The 26,461-nt window shown below is 42.5% G+C and overlaps 1 protein-coding gene across 1 annotated transcript in view; it reads right to left on the bottom strand.

Moving 5' to 3' along the window:
- CLNK (cytokine dependent hematopoietic cell linker) overlaps positions 1 to 26,461 on the bottom strand; it is a 213,940-nt gene that overhangs the window by 110,627 nt on the left and 76,852 nt on the right. Inside the window, exon 3 of the mRNA XM_054253475.2 lies at positions 189 to 260. Within this exon, the coding sequence (XP_054109450.1) occupies positions 189 to 260 (72 nt within the window). The remainder of the gene's footprint in view (positions 1 to 188; positions 261 to 26,461) is intronic.

Genomic DNA, 26,461 nt, shown 5'->3' with positions numbered 1-26,461 from the left:
CACACACCAGCTGGCTCTTCCATCCCCGCCAAGCCCCTTCTCCTGCACCTTGGTCTCTATCTGACTCTAAGTCACTGCCGGTCATTCCATCACACTGACAATTTCCGTGTGTGTGATGCTCAGCTTATTTGCTACAGAATTACAATTTTTTTTCACTCCTCTATTAATAAACAAGTAAATATTCTGACCTGTTTTTCGGCAGACTGAAGTTCTGGAATTTCAAATCGTTGGATCCTTCTTTAGTTGTCCTTCTATTGCCCCTGGGATGAAAGAAAATAAATTACAGCTGGGAAAAAGCAAGAAGCTAGGGGAAAAAATTAATTAAGTGCATTCATTCATAGAAACAACCACCCAGTTAGATTTAAATAATTACGTCTCACACATAGTTCTGAATCTGTCTTTGCGGTACCATTGAGGTCAAAGAAAATCTATGTTTAAAGTAATTCGGTTACCTAATTTTTAAATGTAAGAGCTTTATTTTACAGAAAACAGTAGCATGAGGCAGAATAAGTGCCCAGTCAGGATAAGGACGTGGGCTGCCTGTCCCTCATCAGCAGGGTGACCTTGGTATCTTCCTTAAGCTCTGCCAGTATCTGTCTCCTCTGTAAAATATCATACTTTTGCCACATGGTTGATGAGAGGCTGTTAAGAAATTTGAGGAACAGCAACCGTGAGCCCAGCAATGTCTCAGATGTTTTCCTATGTTTGTTGAATTTGATAAAAATCTAGCAAACATTATCCAACGTGGGAAGACAGACTCTTTAGCAACTCTGATCAAGTAATATTTATTGAGCTCCCATATCATTTAGGCACTTTGCTAAGGCACTTTCTATGAAAAGATTAAATTGTTTTTCATTGAGTTAATTTGCTAACATTCATTAAATATATCCACTGTCATAAACCATCATTGTTACGCATTCCTAGTTCATCTAATCAGCCACGTTTCACACACTTTCCTTTCTTCTGTAGTCATTTCATGAGCTCTATCAAACACTGACTGGTGATTTTTTCCTCAAATCTCAGCCTTGCACAATGCTCCTGGAAACTGCCTCCTTAGCTTGGTTACCCTCCTTGTCCTAACAATTCCACTTGGGGTAAATTTGCCTCTCCCTGGTCCTTGGACTTTCTCTGCTCCCACCCATGGGGCTCTTTCGGGTACCATTCACTGTTTCTCGGATGCCCTTGTCTTCCTTATTCTCATTAACTGCAGCCCTTACTTCTGAACTCAGCTCAAGCGCTACTTCCTCAGAGAATCCTCCTCGACCTCTCAGACTTGCTCCTTCACAGCACTTGCCTGAATTTTAATTTTACTTTTGTTTTAGCTGGTAACTTGTGTTCACATCTGACTGTTGATCTTCCATCTCCACCACAGCAGAGATTTGCAGGGCTTAGCAGCCTGCAAAATTCAAGGTGACTTAATAATATGCTGCTGTTAATAACTAGAAATGTTGTTCTCACTGCAGTTTGGTATGTGGATTGGAGCCCAGGAGGCTAGGAAAGCAGTTAGGGGTAGATGCTGGAGGACAGCCTAGAGTTGCTAAAAGCAGAAGTCAGGCTGAATATATTAATTCAATATTATGGGTCAGTGCCTGGCCCACCAAGGAGCTCCATGGACACACATGCATGTACACACAAAACTAAAGAAGTCCAGGAAATACTTCATGAGGACTTGGGGTTCTCTCTTCATCTACAGGGATTCTGCCTGTAGCCCATAGAACAGAACATAATAAATTAAAAAATCTGTGAGTTGTTTGGACTTATTTTGTCACTATATAAATTGACCATCTAGAAAGATGATGACTTATTTCATTATTTATTAATTAAAATTAATTTAATTTTTCCATTTTTTATTTTCAAATTTCATTATTGCACTATTTCACATATTCCATTATTCGTCGTTTTTTTTTTCTATCCGAATACAGCTAAATTCACAAGTTTCCATCTGTACTCTGACTTCTCTACCAAGTTCCAGACATGAACGCTGAACTATTTTCTGGGTCTTTCTAATTGGTTATTCCCCAGCAGACACAGGCCTTTTTCCTAGTGAGAGGCTCCATTGCTCACATGATTTTCAAACCATATCCCAGATGCTAACCTTGAGTCTTCCCATTCCTTCCCCTCTGTCATTGCCATCATCCTAACCTGTTACCCTATTCGAACAGTCAGATTTTCTACATGCCTCCTGACTCTGTCTCTTATTTGTCACTCCCATAAGCCAGTTAACATATTCAGCCTTACTTCTGCTTGCAGTATCTCTAGGGGGGCCTCCAGTATCTACCACTAACTGCTTTCCTGGCCTCCTGGGCTCCATTCCATACACCGGACTGCAGCAAGAACAACCTTTCTAGTTATTAATTGCAGAATATTATCAAGTCACCTCCTTGAAAATCTTCATCAGTTCCCTATTTCCTGCAAGATAAAACCCAAAGTCTTAACCACAATCGCTAAGATTCCTGCCCCAGTGGCCCCGAATCCCATTTCTGTTGCTCCTTTATTTCCTGCTACCCTTTCTCTCTGCCAGGTCACCCCACACTGTGACCTCAGGTCACCCGACACTGTGACCTCTGGCCAGACTTCTTTTTAATGCTCCCATTATTGACCTAATTACTCTTTTTTTGCCTCCTCTGGGCCTGGCAAAATGCTTTTTATTCCTCAAGGTCAAGTTCAAATATGACATCCCTATGAATTCATTTGTACTTCTTCCGCTTTGAGTCCCTCTGGTACTTTTGCATACTTATCTATTGCCATCCATTTCGTTTGTTTGTGAGTCCAGTCATTCATTTACCCGACAAACAGTTATTGGGTTTTTTCCATGCCAGGGCACTGCATTAGGCAATAGGGTATGGTAATTAAAGAACAGATGAATGCTGCCTCCCGGAGTTTTTAGTGTGTTTAGGGAGCCAGGCCATACACGAGTAAAGAATCTTATCTTCTCAAATGCCCTGTACATGCATTCATTATGCACATCCATGTCCGTGTCCCCTTGCACTGGAGTCTTTCAAGGGTAGGTTGTATCCTGGGCATCTTTTTCTCTCCCAGGACACTGGGTAACTGACCCTGCATGCTTGCAGGAATGTTTGTGTTATAATGAATAGATACCTAGATAACAAATACATAAATGGCCTGTGAATATGGGCTCATGCATACACAATAGTGAACCATGTAGTTAATTGGATAGAGTCCTTTGAATCTTTCTGATACCAGGGGAATTCTGACCTACCCCCTTCACTGAGAAGGAGCCCTCAAATTTCCATCTGCACTCTGACTTCTCTACTAAGTTTCAGATAAACATTGAACCATTTTCTCAGTCTTTCTAGTTGGTTATTCTCCAGCAGACACAGACCTTTTTCTTAGTGAGAGGTTATATGTATAATTTCTGTGCCCTGACAGCCCATGTAGCATTTGCCTACATGGCTTTAACAAAGCCAATTTTGGGAGTATGAGACACAGTCTGGGAATTTCTCAACTTCTTCCTAGGTGCCTCAAGAACCCAAAAGCCTGGGAGCTACCTGTGACCCTTCTAGATAATCAGGTTTGGCCTTTTTTTTTTTTTTGTCTTTTAAATAATGTTTTATTATGAAGTGTTTCAATTTCAAACAAACCCCAAAGGAAGAAACATTAGGATAATATGTAACACATTGCCATCACTCAGATTCTACAGTTACCAAGATTTAGTCATATTTGGTTTATTTGTACCTTTATTCTTTTGTTCTAATTTTAAAAATACATTTTTTTTTTTTGAGACAGAGTTTACTTCGTTGTCCAGGCTGGAGTGCAGTGGCATAATCTCAGCTAACTGCAACTTCCGCCTCTCAGGTTCAAGCAGTTCTCATGCCTCAGCCTCCTGAGTAGCTGGGATTACAGACATCTGCCACCACACCTGACTGATTTTTTGTATTTTAGAAAAGGTGAGGTTTCACCATGTTGCCTAGGCTGGTCTTAAACTCCTGAGCTCAGGAAATCTGCCTGTCTTGGCCTCCCCAAGTGCTAGGATTATAGGCATGAGCCACTATGCCCGGTGGAAAAAAATATATATATATTTTTACAGAAGAGTCTCTCTTGCCCATGATGGAGTGCAGTGGCACAATGATAGCTCACTGCAGCCTTGAATTCCTGGGCTCAAGCAACCCTCCCACCTCAGCCTCCCAGTGGCTAAGACTGCAGGTGCATGCCACCATACTCAGCTAACTTTTAATTTTTTTTGGTAGAGATAGGGTCTTACTATGTTGCCCAGTTGGTTTCAAACCTTTGGCCTCAAGTGATTGTCCTGTCTAGGCCTCCCAAAGTGCTGGGGTTAGAGCCATAAGATACCATGCCCAGCCCTGGTTTTTCTTCATTAAAGTATGATGAATTAAATATAGACATAATGTCATTGAACCCCATATAATCAGTATGCATTTTAAGAAATATATTTTCTCATTTATCCACAATACTATTATCATATCTAACAAAATTGACCATAATTCTTTGTTCTCACATAATAGCCAGTTATACTCGAGTTTTTTATAATCCTACAAAGTCTTAACAATTGATTTGCTTAAATCAGGATTCAAACAAATTATATTCTGTTGTTTTTATTGCTTCCCTTTACCTGTAGAAACTGATACAGTTTTCCTACAGAGCAAGTTTACTCCTGGATTAGGTATTTTTCTTCCTTATGGTGGTAACATTAACTTGTTCTGTACCCACATTGTCTTTTATGAATGCACATTAGCTAATATTTTGAAAGCATGATGAGTGTGGACACAAGGCAATATACAATTTCCCCGGCCATAGATCACGCTCCATGGTCATTTATGTTCTATTACTATGATCGAATGCAACTGTGTCACTCCCAGGTATACATCGCTAACAGTTTTCAGTGTGTGCGTACAAGAACTCTGACCAATATCTCGCCACAGGTTGGGAATTTTGAGAAAGCTTCTAGAGTCAGCTATCTTCTATCCTGTCTTAAGAGTAAAGCTTTACAAATAATCCTGACCCTTCCAGTTGCATCTTCACTTCTCTGGTTCCAGTAAAATTTAATCCTAGAAGCTCCCTAAACTGCAGGCAGACAGTGGAATGTTGTCTTAGAAACTCAATTTGAAAAATAATGACTATATTAAAAAGTTGAACAACATCTGTAATTCAGGTTCGATCATGTGGGTTTGAGTATTCGAGGATGAGTGGAGATACCTTTACATAGACAGTGTCTTTATTACTATCTGTAAAATCAAGACATTTGTGAACATTAAAGAACAAAATTAAGTGCTGGAAGTCTACCCTGTGTCTAACCTAACCCTGCATTAGGCCTAGTCTCTACTCTGGGCCATTAGAGTGGATGGACACTGTAGAATAGGTGACATCTTACCCAGGTCTTAAAGGACAGGTAGGATTCTGACAGGTAGAATTCTGACTGGTAGAGAAGAGAAAGGGGCAACTGGGGCAAATGGAACGACATGGCAGGTACACAGAGGCATCTGCCAAGTGTCTCTCCTCACCCCCTCCTCCTGTCACCCTACTACCACACTTCCCTGGTCTTAGTATATCTGTTCAAACTTTGTCTTCACCAAGGAACTGCAGAGTCCTCAAAAACAAGACTGTCTCTTGTTTTTATCCCAAGCACTTAGCACCCTGCATGGCATAATTATGTAAATAACTGTACTCACTTAATATCCCAACCAATTCTACAATACAGTATTTGCATAGCTGAAATAAAGAAGAGTGGGGGACTGCCAAGATGGCGCAGAAGGAGCAAATCAGGATTGCAGCTCTCAGTGAAGACGCAGTGGGTGAGTTCAATCCCCATTTCCAGACAGATCTTTGTTGCCCACAGAACGGGGAAATTCCCAGGTGTAGGAGAGACACGGGATGCCAGCACAGCTGTTTTCTCTCGCGAGGCGGTTTCAGCCGGCACCACAGCGCAGCAGCACTCTGCACAGAATGCACTGGTCTGGGTGTCCTGTTAAACCAGCAATCTGAGATTTGGGAGGGCAGATTAGCATATCCGTCTGATTAAATGGGACTTGGACAGTGAGCCAGACCAGGAGATTCCTGGGAAGAGAGTTTGAGCTGGTGCGGTGGGTCGCTGCACGGGAAATCACACATCCCGGTGCCCTAACAGCAGCCGACTGAAACACCTGGGAGAGAGTCAACCATTCAACTTAAAAGAAAAAAAGGAGGGCTCTGAGGCAGGGAGCCAGGTGATCAGGCTTGGCGGGTCCCACCCCCACAGGGACAAACAAAACGGTGACTCGAAACGCTCGGGGTTGAGAGTTTCACTGAAGGCACAGCTAACTCAGGATGGTGCAGCTCGGTGGGGGAGGGGCATCTGCCATTAACAAGGCATACCACGCCTACTGATGTACACTCCCATTGCTGATGCAGCCTGCCATTGCCAAGGCAACCCGCCATAACAGAGAGACTCTGCCAATAGGGCAGTGCCCACGACAGCAGTGCAGAGCCCACGGCAACAGGGCAGAGCCCATGACAGTAGAGTGGAGCCCACAGCAACAGGGCGGAGCCCATGGCAGCAGGACAGAGCCTTGGCAGGGAAATAGTCACTAGACTGCCTTCTAGCTGGGCAGGAAGGTGCAACAGATACTCATAAAGAAAGCCCTAACTCCCCGAGACAGAGCATCTGAGGGAAAAATGGGGTTTTATGAGTTCTGCTGCAGCAGACTTAACTGTACTGGCCTAACAGCCTTGAATGATCAATGGAGCTCATAACTCAGCACTTGAGCTCCTATAAAGTACAGACCACCTCCTAGAGCAGCTCCCTGACCCCTGTATATCCAAAGAGTCACCTCAAAAAGGACTGATCAGACTGACACTTGGCGGGCATCATTCTGGGACAAAGATAGCAGAAGAAGAAACTGGTAGCACCCCTCACTATTCTGCAGCTGCTACAGGTGTACCCCAGGCAAGCAGGGCCTGGAGTGGACCTCAGCAGTCCTACAGCAGAGGGGATAGACTGTTAGAAGGAAAACTAAGTAACAGAAATACTTCATCATCAACAATCTGGGCACCCACTCAGAGACCCAATTGAAAAGTCAGCAACTACTCAGATGACAGGTGGATAAACCCATAAAGATGGGAAGAAACCAGCACAAAAAGGAGGAAAACACCCGAAACCAAAACACCTCACCTCCTACAAAGGAACAAAACTCCTCACCAGCAAGGGAACAAAGCTGGATGAAGAATGAGTGTGATGAAATGACGGAATCAGACTTCAGAACGTGGGTAATGAGAAACTTCCGTGAGCTAAAAGAGCATGTTCTAAATCAATGCAAAGAAACTAAGAACCTTGAAAAAAGATCTGAAAAAAGATTTGAGGAAATGATAACAAGAATGGACAACTTAGAGAAAAATATGAATGAATTGAAGGAGCTGAAAAACACAACACGAGAACTTCGCAAAGCACGCACAAGTTTCAAAAGCCAAATTGACCAAGCAGAAGAAGGAATATCAGAAGTCGAAGATCAACTCAATGAAACAAAACGAGAAACCAAGATTAGAGAAAAAAGCGCAAAAAGGAATGAACAAAGTCTCCAAGAAATGTGGGACTATGGGAAGAGACCTAACCTACGTTTGGTAGGTATAACAGAATGTGACGAAGAGAATGAATACAAGCTGGAAAATACTCTTCAGAATATTATTCAGGAAAATTTCCCCAACCTAGTAAGGCAGGCCAATATTCAAGTCCAGAAAATACAGAGAACACCTCAAAGATATTCCGCAAGAAGAGCAACCCCAAGGCACATAATTGTCAGATTCACCAGGATTGAAATGAAGGAGAAAATACTAAGGGCAGCCAGAGAGAAAGGTCGGGTCACCCACAAAGGGAAGCCCATCAGACTCACAGCAGATCTCTTGGCAGAAACTCTACAAGCCAGAAGAGAGTGGGGGCCAATATTCAACATCCTTAAAGAAAAGAACTTTCAACCCAGAATTTCATATCCAGCCAAACTGAGCTTCATAAGTGAAGGAAAAATAAAATCCTTTGCAAACAAGCAAATACTCAGAGATTTTTGTCAGCACCAGGCCTGCTTTACAAGAGCTCCTGAAAGAGGCACTACACATAGAAAGGAACAACCAGTACCAGCCATTCCAAAAACATACCAAATGCTAAAGAGCATCAACAAAATGAAGAATCTGCAGTAACTAATGAGCAAAACAGCCAGCTAGCATTAAAATGGCAGTATCAAATTCACACATAACAATATTAACCCTAAATGTAAATGGGCTAAATGCACCAATCAAAAGACACAGACTTGCAAATTGGATGAAAAAACCAAAACCCATCGGTTTGCTGTATCCAGGAAACCCATCTCACAGGCAAGGATACACAAAGGCTCAAAATAAAGGGATGGAGGAAGATTTACCAAACAAATGGACAGCAAAAAAAAAAAAAAAAAAAAAGCAGGAGTTGCAATTCTCATCTCTGATAAAATAGACTTTAAAGCAACAAAGATCAAAAGAGACAAAGAAGGTCATTACATAATGGTAAAAGGATTGATACAACAAGAAGAGCTAACGATCCTAAATATATATGGACCCAATACAGGAGCACCCAGATATATAAGGCAAGTTCTTAATGACTTACAAAAGACTTAGACTCCCACACAATAATAGTGGGAGACGTTAACACTCCACTGCCAATATTAGACAGATCAACCAGACAGAAAATTAACAAGTATATCCAGGGCTTGAACTCAGACTTGGAACAAGCAAACCTGATAGACATTTACAGAACTCTCCACCCCAAATCCACAGAATATACGTTCTTCTCAGCACCACATCACACCTACTCTAAAACTGACCACATAATTGGAAGTAAAGCACTCCTCAGCAAATGCAAAACAACTGAAATCATAACAAACTGTCTCTCAGACCATAGTGCAATCAAGCTAGAATCAGAATTCAGAAACTAACTCAGAACTCACAGCTTCGAAAAAGTTCTTCAAAACCAATGAGAACGAAAACACAACATACCAGAATCTCTGGGACACATTTAAAGCAGTCTCCAGAGGAAAATATATAGCAATAAGTGACCATATGAGAAGAGTGGAGTGATCCAAAATTGACACCCTATCGTCAAAAATTGAAAGAGCTAGAGGAGCAAGATCAAAAAAACTCAAAACCTAGCAGAAGACAAGAAATAACTAAGATCAGAGCAGAACTGAAGGAGATAGAGATAGGAAAAACACTTCAAAAAATCAATAAATCCAAGAGCTGGTTTTTTGAAAAGATCAACAAAATAGACAGACCACTAGCCAGATTGATTAAAAATAAAAGAGAGAACAACCAAATAGATGCAATAATAAATGATAAAGGGGAAATCACCACAGATTCCACAGAAATTCAAACCATTATCAGAGAATATTACAAACAACTCTATGCACATAAACTAGTAAACTTGGAAGAAATGGATAAATTCCTGGACACCTGTGTCCTCCGAAGCCTAAACCAGGAGGAAGCCGAAACTATGAATAGACCAATAGCAAGGTCAGAAGTCGAGGCAGCAATTAAGAGCCTACCACACAAAAAAAGCCCAGGTCTAGATGGGTTCACAGCCTAATTCTACCAGACACACAAAGAGGAGCTGGTACCATTCCTTCTGAAACTATTCCAAATAATCCAAAAAGAGGATATCCTTCCCAAATCATTTTATGAGACCAACATCATCCTGATACCAAAACCCGGCAGAGACTCAACAAGAAAAGAAAACTTCAGGCCAATATCCATGATGAACATAGATGCAAAAATCTTCAATAAAATACTGGCAAGCCGATTGCAACAGCACATCAAAAAACTTATCCATCATGATCAAGTAGGATTCATCCAGGGGATGCAAGGCTGGTTCAACATAAGCAAGTCTATAAACGTAATTCACCACATAAACAGAACCAAAAACAAAAGCCACATGATTATCTCAATTGATTCAGAGAAGGCCTTTGACAAAATTCAACAGTCCTTTATGCTAAAAACCATCAATAAACTCAGTATTGATGGAACGTATCTCAAAGTAATAAAAGCTATTTACGACAAACCAACAGCCAATATCATACTGAATGGGCAAAAACTGGAAGCATTTCCTTTGAAATCCGGCACTAGACAAGGATGCCCTCTTTCACCACTCCTATTCAATATAGTACTGGAAGTTCTAGCCAGAGCAATTAGGCAAGAAAAAGAAATAAAGGGTATTCAAATAGGAAAGGTGGAAGCCAAATTGTCTCTATTTGCAGACGACATGATAGTATACCTAGAAGACCCCATCATCTCAGCCCAAAAAACTCCTGAAACTGATAAGCAACTTCAGCAACGTCTCAGGATATAAAAATCAATGTGCAGAAATCACAAGCATTACTATATACCAATAACAGACTTAAAGAGAGCCAAATCAAGGACAAACTGCCATTCACAATTGCTACAAAAAGAATAAAATACCTAGGAATACAACTTACAAGGAACGTAAGGAACCTCTTCAAGGAAAACTACAAACCACTGCTCAAAGAAATAAGAGAGGACACAAACAGATGGAGAAACATTCCATGTTCATGGATAGGAAGAATCAATATTGTGAAAATGGCTATACTGCCCAAAGTAATTTACAGAATCGACGCTATCCCCATCAAGCTACCATTGACTTTCTTCACAGAACTGGAAAAAACCATCAGGAACTTCATATGGAACCAAAAGAGAGCCCACATAGCCAAGTCAATTCTAAGCAAAAAGAACACAGCAGGAGGCATCACACTACCGGACTTCAAACTATACTACAAGGCTACAGTAATCAAAACAGCATGGTACTGGTACCAAAACAGAGATATAGACCAATGGAACAGAACAGAGGCATTGGAGGCAACACAACATATCTACAACCATGCAATCTTTGATAAACCTGGCAAAAACAAGCAAGGGGGAAAGGATTTCCTGTTTAATAAATGATGTTGGGAAAACTGGCTAGCCATGTGCAGAAAGCAGAAACTGGATCCCTTCCTGACACCTTACACTAAAATTAACTCCAGATGGATTAAAGCCTTAAACATAAGACCTGGCACCATAAAAACCCTAGAAGAAAATCTAGGCAAAACCATTCAGGACATAGGAGTAGGCAAGGACTTCATGACCAAAACACCAAAAGCATTGGCAACAAAAGCCAAAATAGACAAATGGGACCTATTCAAACTCCACAGCTTCTGCACAGCAGAAGAAACAGTCACTAGAGTGAATCAGCAACCAACAGAATGGGAAAAAGTTTTTGCAGTTTACCCATCTGACAAAGAGCTGATATCCAGAATTTACAAAGAACTCAAACAGATTTACAGAAAGAAAACAAACAAGCCCATTCAAAAATGGTCAAAGGATATGAATGACACTTTACAAAAGAAGACATACATGAGGCCAACAAACATATGAAAAAATGCTCATCATCACTGGTCATTAGAGAGATGCAAATCAAAACCACATTGAGATACCATCTCACGCCAGTTAGAATGGCAATCATTAAAAAATCTGGAGACAACAGATGCTGGAGAGGATGTGGAGAAATAGGAACACTTTTACACTGTTGGTGGGAGTGTAAAGTAGTTCAACCATTGTGGAAGACAGTGTGGCGATTCCTCAAGGCCTTAGAAATAGAAATTCCATTTGACCCAGCAATCCCATTACTGGGTATATATCCAAAGGACTATAAATCGTTCTACTATAAGGACACATGCACACGAATGTTCATTGCAGCACTGTTTACAATAGGAAAGACCTGGAACCAACCGAAATGCCCATCGATGATAGACTGGATTGGGAAAATGTGGCACATATACACCATGGAATATTATGCAGCAATCAAAAATGATGAGTTCGTGTCATTTGTAGGGACATGGATGAATCTGGAGAACATCATTCTCAGTAAACTGACACAAGAACAGAAAACGAAATGCTGCATATTCTCACTCATAGGTGGGTGATGAAAAATGAGAACACATGGACACAGGGAAGGGAGTACTAAACACTGGGGTCTATTGGGGGGAATAGGGGAGGGACAACGTGGGCGGGGAGCTGGGGAGGGATAGCCTGGGGAGAAATGCCAAATGTGGGTGAAGGGGAGGAAGGCAGCAAAACACACTGCCATGTGTGTACCTATGCAACTATCTTGCATGTTCTGCACATGTACCGCAAAACCTAAAATGTAATAAAAAAATAAAGAAGAAGGTATATAAAAAACTTAATAAACTCTTAAGCCCTATAAAAATTTACGTTTTAAAGTATTTATTAGTATTAGAACTAAGGTCTTAAATAGCAAACCGATAAATGTGGACTTTATTTGGAGGGTCATTGGGAGCCAGTGTGTTTCTGGGAAGAATGCTGATCTTATGTTGCTGTGTAAAATGGGAGAAAAAGGGCTGCTCGGAAGGACAATAGAAACTAAAAGATGACTCCATCTACCATAAGAAGACTAATGAAGGTGAGAACCTGTCTGGTGCCTGTTACAACAGAAAAAAGATCCTGCATCTTACACAAATGAACCCTCGCACGTTATGATGCTTAAGGTGCTGAAGAGGTTTGGCCTTTTAAAGAAGAGAGCTGAACTCAAACTCTCTTTTTATTCCATGTTTGCAGCAACCCTCAGTAGTAAATGGGCAGGCATTCTTCTCAGCTCCATGCTACAGATGAGGAAACCGGGCCTTAGAGTGGAGAGGATATAGTTCCAGGTGACCAGGCCAGTAGGGGGAAGAACCAGGGCTCCGCATCAGTTTGCCCGTCTCTTGCAGAGTATGTGTCAGTTATGTTGCAGGGGAATCCAGAGGAGGCCCAGCTGGAAGCGGCAGAGGAATGTATGAGAAAGAAGGAAAGCAGGTGGGGAGGATGGAGAATGGGCAGGAGGAGCTGTTCTTCCTACAGTGGATTATTGAAGGAAAATATTAACAAGGCTGGAAAATATAGTCATGTAGGCCTGGACAGTGAGTAGTTAAAGCCTGTTTTTAAAATACTTACAAAGAGCAACAAGCATTACCAGGTTTCTCTGACTTAAATCTGAATCCTGTGTTCAGATTTTAGGGATACTTTTAAAAAGTGTACAATGCTGAAAGAATTATAAACTCTCAACATATCACAGAAAATGTTATTAAAGAATGTTAAGAGTAATAGGGCAAAATTGTTTGTTTTGCATTGAATTGGGATTTGACATTGAAAGGAGATGCTCAAGGTTCCCAGGTTGGCTGCCACACTTTGGGACCATTTACTAGGACAGGACCATTTACTAGTCTCCTAAGTAGAAGCACATCATTTTACAAGGCCCCAAACATCTGGGACCAGCTGTCTTTACTGTCCACTCAGCCCATCCCACCCACATAGTGAAATGACTCACATAAGCATTTTTAACTGCTGCTCTATATTTGCCTGTGATGAACACTGGTCAAGTGTCCTCCAGGGAACCAACACAGGCTAATTGATCGCACTGAGACCTCAGCACATCATGGAAAGCTAGAAGTGCCATAGGCTTGTGGGGAAACTGAGGCACAGAACATCAGTGAACCAACCAAATAATTGTTCTTGCAATCACTTCATCCTGCCAAAACAGAGCACATCACCCCACACAGTCTAGCCTCTTTTCTTGAGCACCCTTCCAGCACCTTCAGGTCCAACACTTTGCAGTGATCTTTGATTTCCTTTTCCCTTTCTGCATCTCCCTCCTGCGTGACCAGTCATTGACGCCCGTCTAGTCCTCCTTCGTGTTTTCCTTGCCATGTCTCTCTTATTTTCCCTGTGAAATTGCCTTCTGCAGACCCTCATTATTTTTCATGTAGACCTAATAGAAGCCAGTTCAGTGTAGTTGAACTGATATGTGGATTTAACGATGTGTGCCAAGCTGTATGTTTACCCAAAAACTGTACATGTGACCTTATTTGGAAAAAGCATCTTTAATAATGCCACTAAGCTAAGGATCTTGAGATCAGATGAATTTCGGTTAAAGTGGGCTCTAAATACAATGCTAGGTGTTCTTCTACTAGGAGGCTGTGGAAGAGACCCATGTGAAGATGGCGGAGACCGGAGTGATGCTGCCACAAATCAAGGAACACCTGAAACCACTAAATGCCAGAAGAGGCAGGAAAGAACCATCCCCTAGAGGCTTTGGAGGGAGCACGACCCTAGCTAAACTGCTATTTCAGACTTCTGGACTCCAGAATGGTGAGAGTAAATCTCTGTTTTCAGCCAGTACGTTTATGTTTGTGGCAATTTTTTTTCTCTTCTTTTTAATTGTACTTTAGGTTCTGGGTACATGTACAGATCATGCAGGATTGTTGCTTAGTTACATACATGGCAAGGTGGTTTGCTGCCTCCATCCCCACATCACTTATATCTGTCATTTCTACCCATGTTATCCCTCCACCACCTCCCCCTTCACTGTCCCTCCCTTAGCCCCCTGCAACAGACCCCAGTGTGTGATGCTCCCTTCCCTGTGTCCATGTGTTCTCATTGTTCAACACCTGCCTATGAGTGAGAACATGCGGTATTTGGCTTTCTGTTCTTGTGTCAGTTTGTTGAGAATGATGGTTTCCAGATTCATCCATGTCCCTATAAAGGGCACAAACTCATTGTTTTTTATGGCTCCATGGTATTCCAGGTGTATATGTGATTTGCGGCAATTTGTTATGGCAGCCACAGGAAAGGCAGGCACTGAACATCTCATGTGTCCTAAGAGATGAAAAAATGAATCAGACTCACATCCAAACACGGGCAATGCAATAGGCACAGTGATAAAAATAATGTACCCATGGTCTAGAAGAAAAAGGAGGAAGAAGCTTGTCAAATATTTAAGTGATGGTGTAGTCAAGGAAGGCTTTCAGTAGGTGGTGACAACCAGCGAGGGGTTGAACCTGCCAGACAGGTGACACAGTGAGTTGACAGTGAAGACTATTCCAAGAATTAAAGACATCTTCTCGAACCCATCTTGGTCATTCTCCTCTAATTTCTCACTTTTACAGTGAGATGCTCCCAGCTACACACAATATAGCAGGTGCAGGCTGACCAGCCCAGAAAGGAAGCCATTTCTTCTGTTATGAAACTACACTTCTCTCAATGGACTTTTAGTTTAAGTTCTGATTGTTCCAGAAGCTTCTCATTCTATACACTCACAGTGAGCTTGCAGGCTGCTGAAAAATCACTAAAATTGCTCTTAAGCCGCAATTGTCTTCCAGGGTCTTCTACAGTTGGATTTTTGATATAAACATCATGAAGGATAATAAGGTATAAGGCTATCATTATAATGAAATCAGAACTGTGAGAAACTTAAGTAAGATTTTCACCTAACTGGTCCTCTTTGGTATTTCACCACATGTGAATCCATTTAATCCTCAGAACGATCCTGTGAGGACAGTCCTGTTCTGTCCCCATCCTGCTGAATTTCTTTATCACATGTCTCGTCTCTTCAGGAACTGCCACAGGTTTGGCTCCTGAGGAAGCAGACTCTGAGACAGAGGTGGCCATGCAGAAAGCATTTTCTGGAGTGCTCCTGGGACCAGCCCCCGTGGGGAAGAGAAAGAGGCAGCACTGGGCAGAGGGAAAAATGGGCCATGATGTAGTTGCAACAGAGGCCTCAGTGGCCCCCACAGGGAATGAGGGCTCTTCTGAGTGTCCCACACTGGGGTGGGAAGGCCAGGTCTATGCACCGCTGGGTGGCCCAGTCAGTGGGTGTGGGCTGCTCAGGTCAGGCAACCCTGCTCAGCCAAGGCAATTCCCAAAGAAGGTTGAGGGGGAAACCTGGATGGAGACTCACAGAATGTAGTACAAGATCATCTTGGATTCTGACTCTTTTCTTTAGTGAGTTTGAGGATGCAAAGAAACGAAGATGGGCTTTGGCTATATTTTTCAGTAGAAGAGAATCAGAAGGAGAAAGGATGGGCTAAAGGCAGGAGTAATCCTGAGGGCAGGTGTCCCCTTGGAGTGAGTAGAATGGTTGGATATGAATGCAGCTTTGCCAACTGTGCAAGCTATGCAGTTAATCTGATTCCCAATGTACACATGGGAAAGAGTGGGGTATAGTACCTTCCTCATGTATTGATTACATGTTTGTGATCAGATTTATTCTCTAGGGCCCAATTCTAGCCCCAAATGACTAAAGAATATCATAGTTGAACAACCAGTAGCATCAAGAAGGGCAGCTGGTAATTAACATATTTCAGCCAGGTCAGAAATGTGGCTTATTCAATAACAGAGAGGCAAAGCTGCAGTTCTAGAACTGTAGCCAAGTGATAGATGTCCATTTCTTCATTCCATGTGGTCCCTAGGCTGTAAGCGTGCTAGGTGTAAACTTTCAAATTGCATATTCCTGCACACACTTCTTCGAAACCTAGGAGATTTTTAGCACTCTCTTTGAGCAACTAAGTGAGGGGTCTAGGGTTGGGATGCACCATGGTCTAGATGCCAATCACCGTCCATCCTGGCAAGAGCACAGGGCACAAAAAGCCTTCTTGTCACGGCTTTTTTTTTTTTAAAGTTTAAATATATGTGATTAGGGTCTATTCTTTCAAGTTCACGAGGCCCCACCATTCATTCCCTATTATCTCATGTTTTTAATTTGTGAAATACCCCCTGAAAATTTGAGCTTGTGACCCTTCATGGAGGAACTTGAGAGGAACGTCCAATAATGAATTTCTGCCAATGGGATGTTTTAATGACTGCTTGTCACCCATTCACTGCCTTTGCAGTTTCATGGTGTGACGGTTAATTTTGTGTGTCAACTTGGCTAGGCTATGGTGCCCCGTTGTTTGTTCAAACACCAGTCTAGACCTTGCTGTGAAGCTATTTCTTAGATGTAATTAAGATTTAAATCAGTAAATTCTGACTAAAGCAGATGATCCTTCATAATGGTGGGGGTGGGTGGGGGCCTTATCCAATCAGTTGAAGGCCTTAATAGCAAAATCTAGGGTTTCCTGAACAAGAAGAAATTAAAAATTATGCCTCAAGACTGTAACATAAAAAGCCTGCCTGAGTTTCCAGCCTATTGCCCTGCGGAATTTACTTTTAAGACGACATCGACTCTTACCCGAATCTCTCGCCTGCCAGCCTGCCCTACAGATTTCAACCTTGCAAGTTCCCAGGATCTTGTGAGCCAATGCCTTAAAATAAATCTCTCTTGCGTGCTCTCTCTCTCACTTAATGATGGGAATATGACCTGAGAAATGTGTCCTTGTATGAACATCATAGAGTGTACTGACACAAACATAGACTCTCCTACTACACACCCAGGTGATGTGGTATAGCCTATTGCTCCTAGACTACAAACCCAAAAACATATTACTGAATACTGTAAGCAACTGTAACACAATGGTACTTGTATATCTACGGATATCTAAAAATAGGAAGGTACAGTAAAAATAAATAGAAAATGATAAGAAATGGTACACATGGTAAATACAAGGCACTTACCACGAATGAAGCTTGCGGGACTGGAATTTGCCCTGGGTGAGTCAGTGAGTGAGTGGTGAATGGACGTGGAGGCCTAGGGCATGAATGTACACTACTGTCAACTTCAGAAACTCTGTATATTAGGCTACACTAAATTTATTTTAAAAATATTTTTTCTTTAAACTTAGCTTACTCTAACTTTTGTACTCTGTTAATGTTTCAATTTTTAAAATGTTGACCTTTATAATAACACAACAAAAATACATTGTATAGCTGCACTAAGATATTTGCTATTTATGTATTCCGTAAACTTTAATTTTAAACTTTCAAAATTTTTGTTATTATTTTTTTTTCTTTTTTGTTGCATTTTAGGTTTTGGGGGTACATGTGCAGAACATGCAAGACAGTTGCATAGGTACACACATGGCAGTGTGTTTTGCTGCCTTCCTCCCCTTCACCCACATTTGGCATTTCTCCCCAGGCTATCCCTCCCCAGCTCCCCTCCCCCGCTGTCCCTCCCCTATTCCCCCCAATAGACCCCAGTGTTTAGTACTCCCTTCCCTGTGTCCATGTGTTCTCATTTTTCATCACCCGCCTATGAGTGAGAATATGAGGTATTTCGTTTTCTGTTCTTGTGTCAGTTTGCTGAGAATGATGTTCTCCAGATTCATCCATGTCCCTACAAACGACACGAACTCATCATTTTTGATTGCTGCATAATATTCCATGGTGTATATGTGCCACATTTTCCCAATCCAGTCTATCATCGATGGGCATTTGGGTTGGTTCCAGGTCTTTCCTATTGTAAACAGTGCTGCAATGAACATTCGTGTGCATGTGTCCTTATAGTAGAACGATTTATAGTCCTTTGGATATATACCCAGTAATAGGATTGCTGGGTCAAATGGAATTTCTATTTCTAAGGCCTTGAGGAATCGCCACACTGTCTTCCACAATGGTTGAACTACTTTACACTCCCACCAACAGTGTAAAAGTGTTCCTATTTCTCCACATCCTCTCCAGCATCTGTTGTCTCCAGATTTTTTAATGATTGCCATTCTAACTGGTGTGAGATGGTATCTCAATGTGGTTTTGATTTGCATCTCTCTGATGACCAGTGATGATAAGCATTTTTTCATATGTTTGTTGGCCTCATGTATGTCTTCTTTTGTAAAGTGTCTGTTCATATCCTTTGCCCATTTTTGAATGGGCTTGTTTGTTTTTTTCCTGTAAATCTGTTTGAGTTCTTTGTAAATTCTGGATATCAGTTATTTTTTAAACATTTTTGTTAAGAAGTTAAGAAATTAAGACACACACACATTAGCATGGCCTGCATAGGGTCAAGGTCAACACTATCACTGCCTGCCGCTGCAACACCGTGTCCCACTGGAATGTCTTCAGGGCAATGACACACATGGAATTGTCATCTCCTATGATAACAATGCCTTCTTCTGGAATCTCTCCTCAAGAAACTGCCTGAGGGTGTTTTACAGTTAACTTTTAAAAATATATATATAAGTGAAAGAAATATACTCTAAAATAATAATAAAAAGCATAAGCTAATAAATGCATAAACCGGTAACATTGCCATTCATTATTACTAAGTATTGTGTACTTTATGTAATTGCATGTGCTATGCTTTTATATGCTGGCAGCACGGTCTTGTTTACACCAACATCATCATCACCAACATGTGAGCAATGTGTTGCATTAGTGTTATAGCAGCTGCAACATTACTAGGTGATAGGAAGTTTGCAGCTCCATTACGATCTTATGGGGTCACTATCATATATGACGCCCATCATTCACCTAAATGTTATGTGGTGCATGACTATATATACATACTGTTGATTCTGTTTATCTATAGAGCTCTGACTAATATGTATCATAAAGATGTATTCATTGGAAATTGCCTCTAGACAGATAGAAGGGAAAAAAACCATCTTTAACAGGTAGTAAGCACCTTGGTTATTGCAGCTACTGCCCTGGGTGAGCTGATTTAATCCTCACAATCTCTTAAATCAGATACACATGTTGTCCTCATTTTACAGAGGAGAAATGAGGCTCAGGGCCTCTAGCCAGTTGGTTCCTATAGTTAGTCATATCTTGGTTTAAAACCTGTCACTTCAATGAACAGATACTATTGATAATTGGTTGTCCATTCTAGGCAACCCTGGGTGTCTGAGGAATGGGGGAGAAGGTGCATCCCTAAGAGTGTCTGTGCTGATGGATCTCACAAGAGTTGAGCAAAGCTCTGAACTGGTTTCTGCTAAAAAGAACAAGGACAGGTGAGAGGTTCCCAACGGGTTGCTGCTGCCCTGCTGTGGCACGCTTGCTCTCCCCCATCTGAGTCATACTGAAGTTTGAGCTGCCAGTAAAGACACAGTGGGCCTTGTTATCTATCATTTGGCCATAGTACAAGCTCTCTCCTGATCTGAGTTGTTGCAGTGAACCTGTGCCTTGCGATCTAGCAGGAAGCTTCATTTGCTGGGAAACAGACACCGATGATAAGACATGATTGCAAACCCTGCTCAGAGATTGGAATCCTATAAAGTACTGTATCTCCTTGGGCATCTGCATGCGAGGAAGCACAACCCACTGAATTTGGAGGCTGTTTTTGTCCCGCCTGGCAATATGTCTGTAGGCCAAAGTTGCGGACATGACTCAAATATAAGACAAACTTCTATTCAGAAGCAGCTGCAGCATTAGGGACCTTGCTCAGAGAGTCCTATACATCTTGTCAGTGCTTCCCATTTGTGGAGTTTTCATTTGAAGCCACAATCCTGGACAATAAGTCCAGGGACAGCCAGCTGAATGGAACTGACAGCTTGGCTGTGTGATTCAGGTTTGAGCCCTGTTTTTTGTTTTTTTTTTTTTTTTGTTTTTTTTTTTGAGACAGAGTCTTGCTCTGTTGCCCAGGCTGGAGTGCAGTGGATGATCTTGGCTCACTGCAACCTCCACCTCCTGGGTTCAAGCAATTCTCCTGCCTCAGCCTCCAGAGCAGCTGGGACTACAAGTTCATGCCACCACACCCAGCTAATCTTTTGTATTTTTAGCAGAGTTGGGGTTTCACCATAGTGGCCAGGCTGGTCTTGAACTCCTGACCTCACGATCCACCCTCTTCGGCCTCCCAAAGTGTTGGGATTATAGGCAAGAGCCATGGTGCCCAGCCAAGCCCTAACTATTTTATCAATTCATTGTGTCACTCAACTAAGTCACTAACCATTCATAACTCTAAGCTCTGTTAATGCTTCTGTAAAATCAGAGACTGAGGCTGTTTGATGTTGTCCATGGTGGATAACCAACTATGTCCTGAGCACTTTTCTGTCCCTGTGTTAAACAGAGAGGACAAGGAGTCCTGAATTATCAGCAGCTGAAGGTCTAGTAGAAGAGTCCTGAAAATTCCATGTACTCTGAGACATGTGCATATGTAACATGGCATGGGAACTTGGAGTGGCCTGTGCTTACCAAAGCCTCTTGATATTTCTCCTGGACCCCTGCAAGAATTCCTTCATTGATCTCCTTGACACGAATCCCTTTCCACTCAAAGATCTTTTATAATTTTATCTTAGTAATCATTTCAACTTTTCAGTTTTGTTTTGCAATCTACAGTCCAAGCACACTGGACTTCTCACTCAGCTGAAATATAGGAAGTTGAGACGTACTTTGCTCAAGCAGTCTCCTTGGCCTACTAGGCCCATTCTCTACCTTTTCCTCCTCTTCTCCCCGCTCTACATTTTCCAATTCTCCTTTGGTCCTCTGGTACCAGCACAGATGCCATCCTTTCCAACCATCTTTCCGAAATCTATCTAGGCGAGTATAACATGTTTCCTCTGTGAACTAGAATGATGCTTGCTTTCTCCTTAGTGAACAACAGCTGTGTTTCCTGAGCCCCCAGCTTTATCCTGAACCCCATGCCTCTCCTTCTGCATCCTTGTTGATTATTCCTAAAGGGCTCTGTGTCTGGGTCATGGGAACCAATTCCTTAACAATGATGAAAATTCTTACTGAACTGAATTAAACTTGGGAAGAAAACCCTAATGTTATCCTGAAGTCAGATATGCATTAAGTAGCCACCATGGGCTGGGTATCGTATTAGGCATTGTCTGAGTCAATTCAGGCTGCTATACCAAATTACCACAGCCTTGGGGGCTTAAATAGCAAGCATTTATCCCTCCTAGTTCTGTAGGCTGAGAAGTACAAAACTCAAGGTATCCTCACAACTGGCACGTGGTGAGAGCCTGTTTCCTGATTTGCAGATAGCTGTTTCCCTGTGGTATCCTCATGTGGCCAAAAAAAAAAAAAAAAAAAAAAAAATCTCTCTCATATTTCTTCTTATGAGGGTACTAAAGCCAATCCTGAGGGCTTCAAGGGCCCCACCTCCTAATCCCATCATTGGTGGTTGGGATTTTGACACAGGAACTTAAGGGACACAAACATTCAGTTCATAACAGGCGTGGGTCACATTAAACAAGACTGAATAGGTGCTTCCCTCATGAAGCTGACAGTCAAGTGACTGGGAACCAAGCCAGTGAGCAAGGTGCTCTCATTCCCTTCCTTTCTTTTTCCCATACTCCTACTTTTGTTTACTCCTGATTTGAATGGCTGCCGGGTTTCAGGACAGTCTACCTGGCTCTGGCTCGATTATCCCTTGGCACTCAGCTCTAACAGCTGCCTATTGAATTTATACCTAGTCAGAACTCCTTATTGGTCAGGAGGTAACTCATTCTCTGATCTTCTTCCAGTCCCTGGAGTCCACCAGGATTTGGTTATTCCCTTGAGGCATTCCTGTCTTGTAGCTTCTGACTCAGAGTAAGGCGCTGGGTTCTCCATTGAAATGGATCAGACTTTGGTTTTCAGGGACTGCCACTTGCACAGTCATCATCTGTGTGCACATCTACCAAAACTCTGGGTTTCCTGACATTAGGGACCACCTGTCAAGACCCTCACACAGAAGAGCAGTAGAGGAAATATTTGTGCATGAGAAGATCCAAGATTGCTGGAGGCAGGAATGCCTCAAGGGAATAACTAATTCTTGTTTACTGAGGCAGAAAAGGGATTCAGAGTATTCCAGAATGGACCAGCACTGCCTATGGATTGCAGGTGCAAAGTTGGAGGGTGGCATTTGATTTTAGCTCCTTCATTTCCCAGAGTTGTAGTCTCAAAGAATCTTAAAGCATGAAGCTAGATGGAAAAATACATATCATCTGCTTGAACCTGCCAATTTTACAAATGAGAAAAATGAGACCCTGGGAAGTGAAATCATCCCTCCAAGCTAACCAGATGCTGAGAGACAGAGAAGGTTCCGTTACAGCTTCTGGCTCTGTCTGAGGTGATCTGGGTCCCTTTTATTTGGCCTTGACTTCTTTAGTATTAATTTTCTAATTAAGCCTCGTTATGTGCCTTTTAAATGAAGGCTTGCTTTTTTTTCTTTTTAATCTTCTTGAGGAAAGAAAAAGAGAAAGACAAAAAAAGCTGATCTAATTTAGAAAACAGGAAACTAATCCTGAATCCTTGATGCCCAGATTTCCAGAAACCCCATGAAAGCTTTTTGCCTCCTTTTCTTTTTTGTTTAAATTTTGATTCAGCAAGAAGAAATAAACGAACCTACACAGAGAGGCCTTACATTTCATCTTTTCAAATGCTTTCTCCTTTTATTTTTCTCTGTCTTGACTGTCAGGGGATGTGGATTTTAACACACCATCAATGTATGTAATGGGCAAATGCAATAACAACAGTGAATTACTCTTTTTATAGGTCCATAGATGTGTTCTGGGTGGGATCTAATTTATAGATGGTCATACCTGGAAGATTCTGGAGGCGTGATAGAAAATACCATGAAAAAAGCAAGCGCGCTCGCACACACATACACAAAACTCATAATAAAAACTTGATTTGCACCTGGTAATTAGATACCTCATAAAAAGCCCAAGTGTAAAAGATGTAATGGCTTGGGCACGGTGGCTCACGCCTGTAATTCCAGCACTTTGGGAGGCTGAGGCAGGCAGATCACTTGAGGTCAGGAGTTTGAGAACAGCCTGGGCAACATGGTAAAACCCTATCTCTACAAAAAATATAAAAATCAGGCTGGGCACAGTGGCTCATGCCTGTAATCTCAGCACTATGGGAGGCCAAGGCAGGTGGATCACGAGGTCAGGAGATTGAGATCATCCTGGCCAACGTGGTGAACCCCTGTCTCTACTAAAAATACAAAAATTAGCTGGGTGTGGTGGCTTGTGCCTGTAATCCCAGCTACTTGGGAGGCTGAGGTATAAGAATTTCTTGAACCCAGGAGGCGGAAGTTGCAGTGAGCTGAGTTTGGGCTACTGTACTCCAGCCTGGTGACAGAGCAAGACTCTGTCTCAAAAAAAAAAATATATATTAGCTGGGCATGGTAGCCCATGCCTGCAATCCCAGCTACTCAGGAGACTGAGGCATGAGAATCATTTTGAACCTGGGAGGTGGAATGAGAATCATTTTGAACCTGGGAGGTAGAGGCTGTACTCCAGCCTGAGCGACAGAGGGAGACTAAGTCTCAAAAAAAAAACAAAACAAAACATGAATGATGCAGCTTCTTCTGCAGGAAAGCTAGGAGGGGCCTCCCGTGAGTGCTGGAGGGGCTTCCGGAGAAGGAGCCCCCAGAAAAAATAGTCTTTTCTCCATCTCTCACTACTATACTTTATGATTCCAGCAGGTCCAAAGAAAAGAAGGGAAAGCAGGGTAGGGAAGGGAAATGAGAAGAGAGCGTGAGGTCTGATGATGTGCTGGCTCCTGGTGGTGGGTCCTGCCTTCTGTCCTCTGGGAATCTCCAGCACTCTCTCCCCTTCCTTCTCACTACTTCTCACTTCCTCCAATTTATTTGCTGTGTTGCAGCCCGGATCCTCATTCTCAAATCGGGCATTCCTGCTGCCTGTGGTCACAGTCTGTCTTTGGAACATGGCTCACAGGCCCTCCATGGTCTGGTCCCTGACACTCCACACTCTCCCTACAGCTCCCCTTCTGCCCCCAAAGAGCAACGATCATGAACAATTGGCCAGAGCTCTGTCTGTAAACGGTAAACGCAGCATGTCACAGCCCCTATTCCCACAGTGTCTGCAGTGAAAAGGTGCACAGGTCAACTTCGAAGGCAAGCTTTCTGGTGCCAGGCCCATCTCACTTGATCCTCTCAGTAACTGAGTGTTGACAGAGCTGATGAAACCTGCCCCTATCTCTCAGTGAAAGAAAACAAAAGACATGTTTTGTATTTCCATATTCTCAGCTCTTAGAAGGGGCCACTGCCCACAGGAAGAGCTCCATACAGATTGCTGTGAAGTGACACAACTGAGCTTTTGTGTGAGGACCGTCCAACGTCATGGTCCCAAGAGAGAAGCCTGAGTTTGAAGCCATTCCCCAAAACAAAAGGCAATGGATGCATTGGCCTGTGAAAGGTACCACTTCCACAGTGTCATGCTGAGTGTGTCAGCCTCCTGCCCACCCCGACCCATTTCTCAATTATTCCTATTGACAACACTTCAGGTTAAGCCATATTTCTACTTTACAGATAGGGAGAAAAAGCCCAGGGAGGCAAAGTCTATTGTTTGCAGCTGCACAGTAGTAAATGCCTGATGGCATTCAGTATCAGGCCTATCTGACCCAAAGACTTTCTTTCTTTTGTATCATGCTGGGTTTCATGGAAATGGGGAGCAGCTAGAAGCCCAGATTTACCCCAGGGCTTATCTACTGCCCTTGGTACACAGTTGCTTTGCCATGCTGATGAGCTCTGGGCTGCGGCAGATCTATCTTCTTGCATTGTCTGGTGACATGAGTATTCAAAGTACTTATCAGAAGATAATCAAACCTAGAAAGCCAGGGTCAGAGTTAATCATTACAATTCATCTCATCTGTGTTCCCTGGGGACTGTTTAATAGCAGCATTTGGCACTGAGGGTGTTTAGGTTCTGCTCTATCTTGAGAACATTCTGAGAATTAAATGAGATAATGCATGCAAAATGCTTACAACCATGCTTGGAATAGAACAAGTCCTCAATAAGTATTTAGGCTAGAAATTTTTACCAAAATGAATTCAACAACACATTTATTTTTTCTTAGTTCTCAGTGTGGGCCAAGAATTACTCTCAGTGCTCAGGATATATCAGTGAACAAAATAAAGAAGGTGCCTAACTCTTATGGAACAAAGCAAGAAAGGGTCTCTGTCCATGGAACAGAGAAGGACAGCAAGAGCAAACAGAATGAATCAGGAATGGGTATAGCATGTTAGCAGGTGACGGGGTGCTCTGGAAGGACCACAGAGCAGATGCCAGAATCAGGGTGCTGGGTGGGGTGGGTAGGTGGGTGCAAACATTCATTGGGGTGGTCGAGGTCAGCCTCGCTAGAAAGGAGAACAGGGCTGGTCACATCAGCTGTGGGGTTTCTGCAGGAAAAGCTGGCTTTGTCTCTGACATCCTGCAGGACAGGTTCTGTCCCACCTGGAGCATTTACTTAGGATTCCAGAGGAAGCAGGGAGCCAGGTGCTGACCAAGGGCCCTGAGTGCCTAGAGCACCCTCAGTGGCCACCACCATACCAACCAGAGATTGAGAAAGCAACCTCAGACTCATGGTGTGCCTGCCCTCTCCGGACTGAAATTTCTCCAGCTATAATGTAAGAATTTAGATGATTTGGGCTCTGAGAGTCTTTGGCTCAAACTTCAGTAAATTTTGTGATTAAATTTTCCTCCCCTGGCAGATCTGGGTGAGATGTCTGCAGAGAGCCTGCTGGTAGGAGATTTCTGTAGGATGTTAGACATCTTCTGTGTATGGTGACCAGCACATTGATGAGTGGCTCAAATAATGGTAAACACTGTCATTACAGAGATGCCAGGTGACCTGGGTATGCTAGGTTTATCCACAAAGAGCCCCGGTTCCCTTAAGGAAGAGCTGAGTTTTCTTCCTTGGTTCGACAGGTATTTATAATGCTCCTATTTCTCCAGGAATTCTTCTCCATAGACTCATGCTTTTCCAGAAGGTTGAATATAATGGACATTAACAGCGTGGGATGTGAAATTGGCTAACTGGCCCATATCTGATTTTCAGCGTGG

Source organism: Callithrix jacchus, chromosome 3, assembly GCF_049354715.1.
Source record: "Callithrix jacchus isolate 240 chromosome 3, calJac240_pri, whole genome shotgun sequence".
Taxonomy (NCBI): Eukaryota; Metazoa; Chordata; class Mammalia; order Primates; family Cebidae; genus Callithrix; species Callithrix jacchus.
Note: the sequence above shows the minus strand (reverse complement) of the source record. Positions and strands in the feature narration are given on the sequence as shown.